This window comes from Mesoplodon mirus, assembly GCF_964341445.2.
Source record: "Mesoplodon mirus genome assembly, chromosome: 2".
NCBI lineage: Eukaryota > Metazoa > Chordata > Mammalia > Artiodactyla > Ziphiidae > Mesoplodon > Mesoplodon mirus.
In genome coordinates, this window is record NC_138977.1 from 60,669,246 (window position 1) to 60,684,924 (window position 15,679).

At 39.2% G+C, this 15,679-nt stretch overlaps 1 protein-coding gene across 2 annotated transcripts in view; it reads left to right on the plus strand.

Moving 5' to 3' along the window:
• Positions 1-15,679, plus strand: part of MCU (mitochondrial calcium uniporter) — a 223,406-nt gene that overhangs the window by 195,457 nt on the left and 12,270 nt on the right. For both annotated transcript variants that reach the window (XM_082610998.1, XM_082610999.1), the window contains 2 exons: positions 5,212-5,372; positions 6,881-7,084. In XM_082610998.1, coding sequence (XP_082467124.1) covers positions 5,212-5,372; positions 6,881-7,084 — 365 coding nt within the window. The remainder of the gene's footprint in view (positions 1-5,211; positions 5,373-6,880; positions 7,085-15,679) is intronic.

A 15,679-nucleotide genomic window follows, 5' to 3' on the forward strand; every position in this document is an offset into this window, starting at 1 on the left:
TACTTTATCTAATAAAAGTTAAAATAGTTAATGAAGGAAAACTTCTCCAGAATAGTTTTAAGTTTTGACACAGTTTTTTTCTACTCATTCCTTACGCCCCTTTAATTTTCGCGTTTCTCTCCTATTTTTCTTTTCCCTGTGCATGGATAGCACTTTAGAGCTAAAAATGCTCTATGAATGTTGTGCACCAGTAAACCTTAACTTCACATACTTCACCAGGCACTGAGAATAGAGGGCTTATTCATATAGGATCTAATATAGCCATGTTTGATGTTTATGTGGGATTGGCAGTCATAGGTATTACAAATACCTAAGTACTGACAACCCTTGTACCTAATGCCAGAATTGGAGGGAAGAGGCAGGAAAAAACTGAAATGGAACAAGGGGGCAGGTCATAGCAGCAAGGCTAGTTGCAAGTTCCATTGCATTCTTTTGGTTACCAAAGCTGTATATGGCTGGATTCCCCTGTGACCACTGGTCTTGAAAGTTTTTGTGCTAAGGAGACTCATCTTGATTGGCAACACTAAGCCCTTTCCCCCATTTATCCATCCAGAGGATATTGGAGACCTTGCTTCTCTCCTAATAATGTAAGTAATTGAGAGAAAATGTTGAACAGGCAAACCAAATACCAACTATAATGAATACCTTATCAGAGACTCAGATAGCCAGAATCCTTCCCAAACCATTATAGTAGCTGAAAAGAATTTTTTTTTTTTTTTTTTTTTTTTTTTTGCGGTACACGGGCCTCTCATTGTTGTGGCCTCTCCCATTGCGGGGCACAGGCTCCGGACGCGCAGGCTCAGCGGCCATGGCTCACGGGCCTAGCCACTCCGCGGCATGTGGGATCTTCCCGGACCGGGGCACGAACTCGTGTCCCCTGCATCGGCAGGCAGACTCTCAACCACTGCGCCACCAGGGAAGCCCGAAAAGACTTTTTAATCCCCATTATTTGTGCACATCTCCCTGCCTTTGTGTACCTTAATTATCCTGGCACTGATGGCATGTGAAGGAACATTAATAAACATCTTAATTGCTTTTTTTTTTTTTTTTTTTGCGGTACGCGGGCCTCTCACTGTTGTGGCCTCTCCCATTGCGGAGCACAGGCTCTGGACATGCAGGCTCAGCAGCCATGGCTCACGGGTCCAGCTGCTCCGCGGCCTGTGGGATCTTCCCAGACCGGGGCACAAACCCGTGTCCCCTGCATCGGCAGGCGGTCTCTCAACCACTGTGCCACCAGGGAAGCCCCTTAACTGCATTTTTAGTGAAGCATACACAGATCATCCAGAAGTGTTTTTGTTAAACCATTAGCAGATTTACCTTCTCTCTTCCTATAATTTCATCTCCAAATAGGTGGGCAGATTTTTCAGGGTCAAGGGTTTGAGGTTGTTGTTTTCCTCCACCATGACAATACCTTGGAAGCATATTCTTCCTGTCAAGAAAATCTAACAAAATAAAGCTAAGTCTCTTGAGTTTGCCAGGGCTTTACTGATCAGAAAGATAACAACTCTGTGTTCAGCCAGGTCTAGAACTGGACATCGTGAGATTGATCTCCTATGAATTATCATTTTATAGTCTTTTCATTGCTGTTTGAAGGTATGTTGTAGCACATTAAATTTTATTTGTTTTGAATGGTAATGCATTCACAATGTTCAACTCCCAAAGTCAAAGAATATATGGGAAAAGATTTTCTCAGCCCTGTTTCACAGCCACCCTTTTCTCCTCTTACCAGCAAGCATTGTTCTTAGTTTCTTGTTTCCTATCAGAGAGTCAGTGCATTCATAAGCAAATGTGAATGCATAATCTTTTTTCCCTTTTTATGCAAATAATAGCATATCATACATATACTCTTCATGTTAGTCAGGGTTCAATTGGGGAAGCAGAAGCATGTGAATAAAGTGGAATAAAAGATTTATTATAGGAATGAGACTTTGTACAGTTGTAGATGAAGGTAAAGCAGTAAGTGTCTGTAAAGGGGAGCTTGGAAGATCAGAGAAAAGTTACTAAGTTTGAAGTGATGGCACATGTGGACAAATCAAAGCTTGCCAGGGAACCTGGAAATTCAAGTGCGTCCAACTACTAGGATAAGAATTAACAAAGGAGGGCTGGTAGAGAGATCCCTAGAACTTTCTGTGACAATGAAAATGTTCCATTTCTGCACTGTCCAATATGGTAGCCATCGGTCACATGTGCCTATTGAGCACTTGAAATGTGGCTAGTATGGCTGAGAAACTGAATTTTAAATTTTATTTCATTTTAATTAATTTAAATTTAAATAGCCACACACGGCAAACAGTTACTGTTTTGGACAGCACAGCTTTAGAAAGCTGCATCTGGCTGTGGGCGTGGATTTGCCATTAATCATCAGAGGTGGCAGTTGAGAAAAAAGAGTTGGATGCAGAGCCAGGGAGAGCAGGCACACACTGGCATCTCCAGGCACCTCTGCATCTGTCTCTCACTACTAATGACAACCTTCAGAGCACGATGGCTTCTGCTTCACTTCTGCTTTCTAAAACCTCACTTGAATCTCTCTTTTGACTAACTCTAATTCAGAACCATACAGGGAATTTGGGGGAATTTGGGATATATGGGGAAACATAATTCCAGTTTAACTAGATGTCAAGGTATAAAACCACCAAACTGCTTTTCTTACCTAACGGTGTATTCTGAAGATCTTAAAATACCAGAATATAAAGAATTCCTTATTCTTTTTCACAGCTGCTATGTATTACGTTGTATGAATGTATATTATCATACACTTAGCTGCTTATTTTATAATTTATCATAGTGAAAAAAATCAAAAGAGAAGTCGTTTTACAAACTTGGAGTGAGAAATACGTTTCTACCTATAACATAAAACACAGAAGAAGCCATGAAAGAAAAGACTGATATAAAAAATAAATTTTCTACACAGGAGAGCCCGTAATATGAATATTAATTTTAAAAGAATAAGTCTTCGATGAATGACATTCTAATATAAACTCTTTTATAAAACAAATACCAAGCCTGATTTCAGATATTATAGATTTTCAGGTTATGATTGTCTATACATATTTGATCATTAACGTGTGTGCTTCATTAGGAAAAGGAAGAGGAGAGGATCTGTTTAGTTTGTTTGCTTGCTTCCTTCTTTCTTCGCTTCCTTCTTTCCTCCCTTCCTCCCTCCTTGGATTTCTAAGCAAATACAGTGTAATTATGGTATTGAAAGTAGAAATGGAAAAAGAAAGGACATGAAATAGAAAAGTCATTGGACTACCAGTCAGAAGATCTTTTTCCCACTCCCTGCTAGCCGTGCAGCTTTGTGAATATCATTATTAGACCTCATTAAGGAGAGAAACCACCTCATATCTGATGTTTTTCCCCTCTCTAGTGAATAGATCAGTACCTAATACAAAATGTTTGTTAATCTTATCTCTCTAGGACTCAAAATTCCTCATTTATAAATTGTGGATTATATGCTGCCATGAGGATAAATATGGGATAATATATGTGAGAGGATTTTGTTTACCATAGATAATTCATACCTACCTAAAAAATTATCTTTTTGAAAGAGGACTGAGGACTTCCCTGGTGGCGCAGTGGTCAAGAATCTGTCTGCCAATGCAGGGGACACAGGTTTGAGCCCTGGTCCGGGAAGGTCCCACATGCTGCGGAGCAACTAAGCCCGTGCACCACAACTACTGAGCCTGTGCTCTAGAGCCCGTGAGCCACAACTACTGAAGCCCACGCACCTAGGGCCTGTGCTTCACAACAAGAGAAGCCACCGCAGTGAGAAGCCCGCACACCACAACGAAGAGTAGCTCCCGCTCGCTACAACCAGAGAAAGCCCGTGTGCAGCAACGAAGACCCAACGCAGCAAAAAATAAAATAAATAATAAAAAAAAGAAAGAGGACTGAGCTTGCAGGAGAAATATTAATGTTGACAAAGTAAAAGCCTCATAACTCAGTTCCAGGCCTGGGGGTCAGGAGGCATAGACTCTACCACTTCACTATGACATTCTAGAGTGCAGTTTTCTCTTTTTGTAACTTTGGAAAGTGTAGAACCACGTGTGAATGTGAGCTGCAACTTCAGTGCAAAGCAGACTCTGTTGACGTAGATGACTTCTAGAACTCCAAGTGTTCTTGCTTTTATCTGTTCCCATTAATGCAGCACACATTCATTGAAGCGTGCAAGATACTATGCTAGGTGCTATGTCCCATTTTACTATATCAGCTCTTCTCTAATCCAATTTGCTACCCTTATTTGAATTTTTTTATTGATTGAATTTCTGTGATAACTGTACTAAAGGACATCCTTGAAGAATATTTGAAATACACACATGACTAATTCTGACTGTGGCTTATTTTGACTTAGAAAAAGGCTGACCTTCTGCTGTAGCTAACAAAATGTCACATTTAAGTCTAATAAGATTCTAAAACAAAAGCTTTACTTCTGGTGCTTTTTAAAAAGTTATTTGACAGCTGAGATCAGCTGACTTTTTATTAAATTTTCAAAACATAATTTTTAGATTTCTGGAAGCACATGCTACTCACAAAAGAGGATATTGAATCAAAGAATTATTTAATCTTTTACCTTTTCAGTTATTCTCATAACTTCATGCCCTTTCAAGCTTGATATTGAGACCCATACAGCTATTCTATGTCTTTGCCCAACAGTAATAAATAAAAATTGATATGCTAGGGGGAAGGTATATAGGGGCTAAGATTATTAAGATAATGGTATTTTTATTTATACCCTTGTATTTGCAAATTTGAAATACTGTATATTTTTTCCTTAAGTGTTAGTTACTAAAGGGAAAAAATGACCAATTGGCAAGACCACAGATAAATTATAGATCAGAATTTTAATAAGCATGATAATCAGATTAATTCTAAACCTCTCTACTAGTTTTTGACATATTACTTTAAATTTTTTGTCTTTATCTAATGAAGATTATTATTACTTGTAGCCTCATTTGTAGCACTTATACTTCCAAGAATATAATGGTGGATGTTGGCTTCAAAATTTTCAAGTTGCCCAAATACGAGTTTACTCTCTAGGATTTATAGACTCTTCCTTTTTAAAAAGGAACTATCCCTTTCCTTCAGTTTAACACTGAAGGTGGGACCCCTATAGTGGATGAATCTGCCTTGTTCTTATCACTAATAGCCCTAGGAATAGCAACTCTTCATTTAAGGCATACAATTTTTTTAAATGTAATCTTTTTCTTTCAGACCTCTTAAGCTATGAAAATGCAGCAACACTGAATGATGTAAAGACACTGGTCCAGCAGTTATACACTACTTTGTGCATCGAGCAGCACCAGTTAAACAAGGAAAGGGAGCTTATCGAAAGATTAGAAGATCTCAAAGAACAACTGGCGCCCCTGGAAAAGGTGCAGATTCAAATTTCACACTATTCTCTTCACCAGTGTTTTTTCCAGAGCATATATGTTTGCTTTTTTTCCCTCCGAGTTTTGTGTGATTGCATTGTGTCAATCAAACTAGTCCACTAGTTTTGGGAACTGAATCATAAAAAGCTTCTGATTAAAGCTAAGAAAGGACTTAAAAAGGAATAGTTTGGAGCCTTGATAATGGACATAGAGCTTTGAGCTCTAACTATACTGCCCTTAACCAGACTTACTACTTTTACAACAAAGATTGGAATAATTGCTGATCAAGAAGGGTTCTAAGTGAGGTGCATAATCATTTTAGCCAACTTAAGAATTAATATTATATGGAATATTATGCAACTGTTAAAAACAATCATGTAGATCTAATATTCTACAGAAAACACTTCATATTTTATGAAAAGTAAATTACAAAACAATGTGTATATTAGTGCATACTATGATCCAGTTTTTAAGTGTATTATGCATATAGCCATACACACAACACACACACACACACTCACACACATATATACAAAGAAAAAATTTAGAGGGAACATATTCCCAAATGCTAATAGAATAGTAGGATTATGAATGATTTTTCTTCTTTACACTTTCCTAAGTGTTTTACAATGAACGTGTGTCATCCTTTTTTTTAAATAAAAATACAAGTATTTCCATTTTAAGAAACCAGACTATATTAGAGATTAAGTAAGGGAACAAATACTCTTAATACTGTGCTTTTTCTGATTTCTTTAAAAGTAAGGAACACATATCTCAAGGTTGTTTTCATTAAATTTAAGACCATTAGAAATGTTGGATAAATTAAATTTGAGGAACTGTTGTGAAGGGGGATGAAATTTAAATCTGGTATTTTCAAAATGTAAAGCATTTTTAAATGTACCAACTATAGCATAATAATTATCATCCCTTATTGAATATTTACTATGTGCTAGGAATTGTCCTAAGTATTTTACTTGTATTCTCTTATTTAATCCTCAGAACAACTCATTAAGGAAGTTATGGTAATGTGCAGATCAGGGCCTAAACTCAGCCATTCTGAATCCAGAGTCCATGCTGTGACCCACTGTGCTGTTTTGCCCCTAGTAGACCTTTTGAGTAAAAAACTAATGATAGATTAAATCTTGTACGCTACAGTGAGAGAACATTGGCATGTTTTTATTTCTCTCTTTCAAAGAAAGCAATCTTGTGGTTGGATAAAGACCCGCTGAAACTAACTTATTCACTCCCATAATTTCACCATATTTTCAGCTACTTCTAGGATGAAACATAAAACACAAGTGTATCAAAAATGTTATTCCTATAAAACAGTACTCAGTAAAAACTACAGATATTATTTAGGAAGACAAACTATATTTCCTAGAATTGAGACTAACTTATATCTTGATTACAAGCCCTGTTTCTTTAGTGAACATTGAACAGTTTAAATAAGAGTATAAAATTGGTTCTATGTCAAAATGCTTTACAGTTGACCAGTCATGTGTGCCCTGTAGGTACGAATTGAGATTAGCAGAAAAGCTGAGAAGAGGACCACTTTGGTGCTATGGGGTGGACTTGCCTACATGGCCACACAGTTTGGCATTTTGGCCCGGCTTACCTGGTGGGAATATTCCTGGGACATCATGGAGCCAGTTACCTACTTCATCACTTATGGAAGTGCCATGGCAATGTATGCATATTTCGTAATGACACGCCAGGTAAGAATTCCTCTTCAAGTAACTTTCCATGAGATAGTACAATGTTGGTTGTCAAAGTAGTTCTCTTTTCTCTCATAATCTTTCTAAGGTCAGTTACCTTGAAGTAATCATTTATCCTTTATACATACTCACTCACACAAACACACATATGTACACATGCATGTGCATGCCAGTTATGTATCAGGCACTAGTCTAGGTGCTAGAGATAGAGAGATAGATATGACATGGCTTTGGCCCCCATGGAGCAAATAGACTATTAAGAGAGCCATATAAACCATTAAATTCATAAAACTATTATAGTAAGATATAGAATAAGAAGGCAAAGGAGAAGAGTGGTCAGCTGTAGGATAACTTGCTCAGTTGGCTTGGCTTTTTATGTACTGTGTAAATTAATTTAGCAGTCAGATGGTGTAGTCCCAAGCTTTTGGTTTTTATTGAATGTTTGGAATGGAGAATTGGTGATAACTAATCAAATAGTTAAACTAAACTCTGGGCTACTTCTAAATATATTAGGAGTATAGGTGTGTGTTGTTGTTTTTACTTCATAGAAGAAAAGTGAAAATTAGATATCTAATCACTATTCTATTCTTTGTCAACCAAGGCTCATATTTTAAATATCAGTGTCTAGAACTAATTTTTATTGTTAGTGCTGTATTTTTAGTAGCTTGGAAATCCATAATGGTCACTTTAGGAAGTATGAAGGATTTATTATCACTTATTTATTACTGCTATATGTGATACAACCACAGGTCCAGGCTCCCTTGAATAAAAAGTATTTGAGGCCTTCCCTGGTGGTGCAGTGGTTAAGAGTCCACCTGCCGATGCAGGGGACACAGGTTCGTGCCCCGGTCCGGGAAGATCCCACATGCCACGGAGTGGCTGGGCCCGTGAGCCACAGCCACTGAGCCTGCGCGTCCAGAGCCTGTGCTCCACAACGGGAGAGGTCACAACAGTGAGAGGCCCACGTACCGAAAAAAAAAAAAGTATTTGAAATAGCTGAGAGATATGAGAAACCTTTTCTATTTTCTTAGGTATCAGAAGAAAGCTGGGAGTTGCTTCTCTTATATTTTTATATGGCCACTGTTGAACATAGACATTTTGTTTCTGTTGTCATTAGACCAATGGTCATAGGCCTATTTTTGTGTGGGAAAATGAAAGCCCAAGGGTGTTATTTAACCCTTCTGGGCCTCCCAAATATGTCTAGTGGAGAAGAGACAGTAAACTGTTCGTGTCCTGCTATTGTTTGCCCAGTGTCTCTAGCACCTAATCCCATATCTGGCTCATGTTCTTCACTCTACCTAACAGAGCTGACAGCCAAATCAGTCTTATCTAACCACACCTCTGGACATGGCTTGCATATGTGTATATGTCTGTCTGTGTTTCTTTCCCTCTTCCTCTGCCCTGTCACTGTCCCTCATATACCCCTTTAATGGATTGTTTTTATCGACTGAAATCCAGACTCCTTAGCCCAATATTCATAACTGGTTGCTGTCCTTTCCAAATGTCTCTCAGCTCCTCTGTGTAAGTACTAGGTATTTTAAACACATCAAATTACAGTTGACCCTTGAAAACGGGGGTTAGGGGCATCAACCCTCTGTGAAGTAAAAAAAATCCATGTATAACTTAAAGTCAGCCCTCCATATCATGGTTACTCTGTATCCATAGTTTTTCCATATCCATGATTCCACATCTGGGGATTCACCCAACTGCGGATCGTGTAGTGCTGTAGTATTTACTATTGAAAAAAATCCGCATATAAGTGGACCTCCGCAGTTCAAACCCATGTTGTTCAAGGGTCAACTGTGTAGTCTGTATTTCCCCCAAAATGCCCTGAGTTTTTCACCACTTCCTTCCTTACTTCATATCATTCTATTAACTGGGAAGGTTTTCCCTGTAGATTGCTACCTGTCATATTTCAAGGTTTACTTAAATGCTTATTTTTCATGAACCTTTGACTACTTCCCTGTAGCCAACTTTGATCTGTCCCTCTTCTGAATACCTATAGCACATTGTGCCTCTCATTTCACTTATCCTATGCCATCTTGTATTATAATTATTCATGTTCAATGTCTTTTCCCCTCTACTAGACTATGATATCTTTTGAGGCAAGGCGTTCGGGTGATTTTTTCTATTTTTATTTCCTTACCATGCCTAATACAGTGCCTATCTGTCCTACTATTTAAATGCTGTCCTACTTCTGTGATTCCTAAACGTTTTTGCTGCCCCCAAGTGACAAGTTGTAAAAAAAGCAGTAGTAAACAATTTAGTCTTTTGTGAATAGGAAAACATTGACCAAATAAAATGTAAATAGTTTCTCATGTTAAATATTCTTCCCCATATCAGTATCCATAATTAACACCCATGAAACAAAATGCCTGTTCAACAGCATTTAAACTGTTCAATGAGCATTTATTAGCAACCTAAATATATTCCAAAAGTATATTAAATTCCAAAGAATTTTCAAAAGATAAGTTCCTTGACATCATAAAATCAAGTGAAATATTGAATTTTACTGACTAATATTTCAGTGAGACCTGAGTACCATTTTCTGTCATGTGAAAAAGGAGCCTGACAATAAGAATTGACATTCAGCAAAGTTACTTCAGCAGGCATGTGAGCCACCATTCAGCGCCCTAGCCCAGGAGTTTTCTACAAAGGGGAGGTCACCCTCAAGGGTGTGAAAATTGGTTCTGGGGGAGTAAAACATATTACAACAGATAAACAGATACACAGTATATTTGTGGTTTTAAAACTTCTTTGAGAGACTTCCCTGGTGGTCCAGTGGGTAAGACTACATGCTCCCAATGCAGGGGGCCCGTGTTCGATCCCTGGTGGGAGAACTAGATCCTACATGCATTCTGCAACTAAAAAGCCCGCATGCCGCAACAAAGATCCCACGTGCTGCAGCTAAGACCTGGCACAACCAAAATAAATAAATAAATATTTTTTAAAAAAAAACTTCTTTGGGGAGGAGGGGTAATTAAGGAAAAAATATGTAAAAAGGCAACTTAAGGCCACAATGGTGAATAAAGGTTAAGAAACACGGACCTAGCCTCTAATACCCTTTGTCATCTCAATTCCAACATCCAGCATTTATATTCTACTCCAGCAAACTACTTCAGTGGCCATTCAGGACCTACTTAGAATAAAAATTAGCATGCCTAATAATTTAATATGCCTAAACCTTTAGGCTCCTGACATCTCTCTTAACGTTTTTCTATCACCTTCCTCGTGTGTTGCTTCATTTTCTGTCCAAATTAGACCATATTGTCATTCTGTTCAATCTCTGCTCCATTGTCTTTCCACCATATATACTCTATAAACTCCTAATCTTGGATAAATTTAGCCATTTATCCTATATCCAGGCTACTGAACATTGCTAGAGAAAAATCATGTAATAGTGTGGATTGGACCACTGCTTGTGTTTCTAATTAGATTTTCTTCCCCCATAACCCTCTCATTAGTTATTCTAAGACTTCACATCAGGCTCCTCATCCCATATTTAACTTTGCCTCCTACCTCTCCTGGAAAATTGAGCTTAACAGATACAAGCTTGCAAATTCCTAAACCCTGTGAGTTTAATAGTATCCATACCTACTTTCACGCTATTTCCTTAAATTCAAGTAAGAAGTGGCATTTTCCTGCTCAGGGCTAGCTCTTCCACCTGTTCTTAATCCCATTACCCCCTTCCAGAATCTTATGCCAGTATATTTTTTGTGTTCCCTATGTTATCAAACTCTCCCTCTCTGACTCTCTTTCCTTCATAACCAAGCTCTATGTGTATCTCTTCTCACTTATTATCAAATTACCAAATTTCTAGAAGAGAGTCTAGCATGTAGTTGCTTAGTAAATGCTTGTTGACCAAAAGAGGAAGCATAGAATAGATCTGAATAAATTGAATTAGTGTGTACATTTACATCCTCAGCAAAGATAGGTAAGTGGCCTAGTAATAGCAACTTAGATGAAACCTAGAGGGCCTTCCCTCAAGTTTTTAATCCAACAGTTATCCCTTAGGTCAATATTACTTGATTCAGACCACGATTCTATCCATTTTTAAAAAGCTTCCACAGTCCCTTCAACCACTATTCATTCATTATCTGTCATCATCAATACTTAAATATTTACTTCTGTTTCTAGTTATGGCATCCTAGGTAATCAGAACAATGCTCCCACTAGGATATGTTAAAATAGTTAGACAAAACATAAGACACATCTGCCTGTAGACTCTAGAGAGCTAACAAGATAGCAAAAATTACCAGGCAAGAACCAGAAGAGAAGTCCCAGGAAGGTGAAGCTGGTGTTTAGATGTGCTTCTTCCTCTGGGTATTTGTACTGATTAAAGAGGGTAAGGCTGAGAGGCCAAGAAGCTGAGCCATACTTGAAAACCTAGAAAGACCAAAGCCATAGAGATTCATGTCCAGGGATTGCTAAAGTAGGTTGAAACATTTTTGCTTTGGTTTGGAATTTTAAAGGCCACTACTGTAGAACAGAAGAACCTGTTGTAGGCTCTCTCAGAGACTGTAGCTCATCTTTCGACCATCCCAATCTTGTAAATTGGATTGAGGTAGTCCTAGAATGCTGGTGATCTGAGAGTGCTGATATCACTGGTTCCAGGCCAAAGAAGACATTAATCATCCCTGGGAGGAGATAACATTATGCTAAGCCTTACATTATTTCTACAAATAATTTTGCAAATACAAAGTTACACATACAATAAAAAATAAGCAGATACACAGGAAAACACCTATAGAAACAGTAGACATTTGAAACAGACACAGATAGGAGATCTAGTTACTGGATTTGTCAGACATAGCCTTTAAAATAATTATACTTACTAGATTCATGGAGATAAAAGGTAAGGTTGAGAGTATTGGCAGATAACTTGATTTTTTTAAAAAAACAAATGAAAATTCTAGAAATAAAATTTGATGGATTTAACTGCAGATTAGACATAAGAGAGATAGCGTGACCTGGAAATCAGAAGAAACCATTCAAAATAAAGTATGGAAAGACAAAAAGAAGTAAAATATAGGAGAGGGTGAGAGATACAGAGGATAGAGTGAAAAGGCCTAATATATTTTTAATTTTATTAGCATCTCAGAAGGAGAGGAGGGAGAGAATGGGAAGAAACAATATTTGCAGAGATGGTGGCTGAGAATTTTCCAAAATGATGAAGACATTAATTTATAGATTTAAGAATTCCATCAAATATAACCAATATAAAGGAAAAGAAATCCACATCTAGACACATCAATAGTAAAACTGCAAAAGACAAAGACAAAGAAGAAATCCTAAAAGTAGCCAAAGAAAAAGAAAGGCTTGCCTTCAAAGGAGTCACTGTTAGATAGCTTACTTCTCAACAGCAGAAATGAAAGTCAGAAGGTAATGGAATGGTAACTTCAATGTGTTGAAAGAAAATAACTGTCAACTTAGAACTCTATACTCAGCAAAAATATCCTTCCAAAATAAAGGTGAAATAAAGATGCTTCCAGACAAATGAATAGAGAAGTTGTCACCAGTAGATCTGTACAAAAGAAAATACTAGAGAGTGTTCTTTGTGCAGAAAGAAGATTATCACAAGTGGAAAGTAAAAAAAAAAAGCAGGAACGAATGAAGAGCAATGAAAATGGTAAATCTATGAGTGAATCTAAATATTAAATGTATAAAATAATTATAATAAACTCTTATGGAATTTAAAATACAGAAAAAACTAAAACATATGACAATAGCATATACGTCTGGAGTGGGTAAGTGAACTTGAAATGCTCTAATGTTCCTTCATTGTCTGGGAAGAGGGTAAAAGTACCACTTCCATTCAACTTTGAATGAGAAGTCCTAGCCAGTACAGAAGGCAAGAAAAAGATACAGAGGATGAAAATATTGGAAAGAAAAACAACTGGCATGATTCATAGATTTTGTACATAGAAAAATTTTAAAAGCATATATAGATAATTGGTTAGAATTCATAAGTGAGTTTTATAAGGTTACTAGATACAAGGTAAATATATATAAATGAATTGCATATCTATATGCCAGCCACAAATAGTTAGAAAATGAAACTTTTTAAGAGATGCAACTCAAAATGACTTTTAAAAATAAGTCATGCAAGAGATAGCTTTGGGCTTCCCTGGCGGCACAGTGCTTGAGAGTCCGCCTGCCGATGCAGGGGACGTGGGTTCGTGCCCTGGTCCAGGAAGATTCCACATGCCGTGGAGCGGCTGGGCCCATGAGCCATGGCCACTGAGCCTGCGCATCCAGAGCCTGTGCTCTGCAACAGGAGAGGCCACAACAGTGAGAGGCTCGCGTACCGCAAAAAAAAAAAAAAAAAAGCTTCAAGGAGGCGGAGGAGTAAGACATAGAGATCACCTTCTCAGCTTCAAGAAGGCAAAGGAGTAAGACGTGGAGATCACCTTCCTCCCCACAAATACATCAAAAATACATCTACATGAGGAACAGCTCCTACAGAACACCTACTGAATGCTGGCAGAAGACCTCAGACCTCCCAAAAGGCAAAAAACTCCCCACGTACATGGGTAGGGCAAAAGAGAAAAGAAAAAAAAGAGACAAAAGTGTAGGGATGGGACCTGCACCTCTGGGAGGGAGCTGTGAAGGAGGAAAAGTTCCACACACGGGGAAGCCCCTTCACTGGTGGAGATGGTGGGTGGGCAGGAGGAAAGCTTTGGAGCCACGGAGGAGAGCGCAGCAACAGGGGTGCACAGGGCAAAGCGGAGAGATTCCCACACAGAGGATCGCTGACAGCCAGCACTCACCAGCCTGAGAGGCTTTGCTAATTCACCAGGGCAGGTGGGGTCTGAGAGCTGAGGCTCGGGCTTCGGGGGTCAGATCCCAGGAAGAGGACTGGGTTGGCTGCGTGAACACAGCCTGAAGGGGGCTAGTGCGCCACAGCAGGGAGTCCGGGAAAGAGTCTGGAACTGCCTAAGAGGCAAGAGACCATTGTTTTGGGGTGCACAAGGAGAGGGGATTCAGAGCACTGCCTAAACAAGCTCCAGGGACAGGTGCGAGCTGCGGCTATCAGTGCAGACCCCAGAGATGGGCATGAAATGCTAAGGCTGCTGCTGCAGCCACCAAGAAGCCTCTGTGCAAGCACAGGTCACTCTCCACACCTCCCCTCCCAGAAGCCTGTGCAGCCTGCCACTGCCAGGGTCCCATGATCCAGGGTCAACTTCCCAGAGAGAACACACGTCATGCCTCAGACTGTTGCAACGTCACTCTGGCCTCTGCCGCTGCAGGCTCGCCCCACATTCCTTTCCCCTCCCTCCCCCTGGCCTGAGTGAGCCAGAGCCCCCTAATCAGCTGCTACTTTAACCCTGTCCTATCTGGGCGGGGAACAGATGCCCTCAGGCGACCTACACGGAGGCGGGGCCAAATCCAAAACTGAAGCCCCAGGAGCTGTGCAAACAAAGAAGAGAAGGGAAATCTCTCCATGCAGCCTCAGGAGCAGAGGATTAAGTCTCCACAATCAACTTGATGTACCCTGCATCTGTGGAATACCTGAATAGACAACGAATCATCCCAAAATTGAGGCAGTGGACTTCAGGAGCAACTGTAGACTTGGAGTTTGCTTTCTGCATCTAATTTGTTTCTGGTTTTATGTTTATCTTAGTTTAGTATTTAGAGCTTATTATCTTTGGTAGATTTGTTTATTGATTTGCTTGCTCTCTTCCTTTTTTTAAAAATATATATATTGATCCTTTTTCTCATTTTGTGGATGTGTGTGTATATGCTTCTTTGTGTGATCTTGTCTGTATAGCTTTGCTTTTACCATTTGTCCTAGAGTTCTGTCTGTCCATTTTTTTGTGTTTTTTTTGTTTTGTTTTCTTTGTTAGTGTAGTTTTTAGCGCTTGTTATCACTGGTGGATTTGTTTTTAGGTTTGGATGTCCTCTTCTTTTTTTTTAATTGCTTTTTTATTTTTAATAATATATTTTTTATTTTTATAACTTTAAAATTTTATTTTCATTTAATTTAATTTTAGTTTAGTTTAGTTTAGTTTTCTTCCTTTCTTTCTTTCTTTTTCTCCCTTTTCCTCTGAGCCGTGTGGCTGACAGAGTCTTGGTGCTCTGGCCGGGTGTCAGGCCTGAGCCTCTGAGGTGGGAGAGCTGAGTTCAGGACATTGGTCCACCAGAGGCATCCCTTCCCCACATAATATCAAATGGCAAAAGTTCTCTCAGAGATCTCCATCTCAACACAAACACCCAGCTCAACTCAATGACCAGCAAGCTACAGTGCTGGGCACCCTATGCCAAACAACTAGGAAGACAGGAACAAAACCCCACCCATTAGCAGAGAGGCTGCCTAAAATCATAATAAGATCACAGACACCCCAAAATACACCACCAGACATGGTCCTGCCCACGAGAAAGACAGGATCCAGCCTCACCCACCAGAACACAGGCACCAGTCCCCTCCACCAGGAAGCCTACACAGCCCACGGAAACAACCTTAGCCACTGCGGGCAGACACCAAAAACAACGGGAACTATGAACCTGCAGCATGCAAAAAGGAGACCCCCAAACACAGTAAGTGAAGCAAAATGAGAAGACACAGAAATACACAGCAGATAAAGGAGCAAGGTA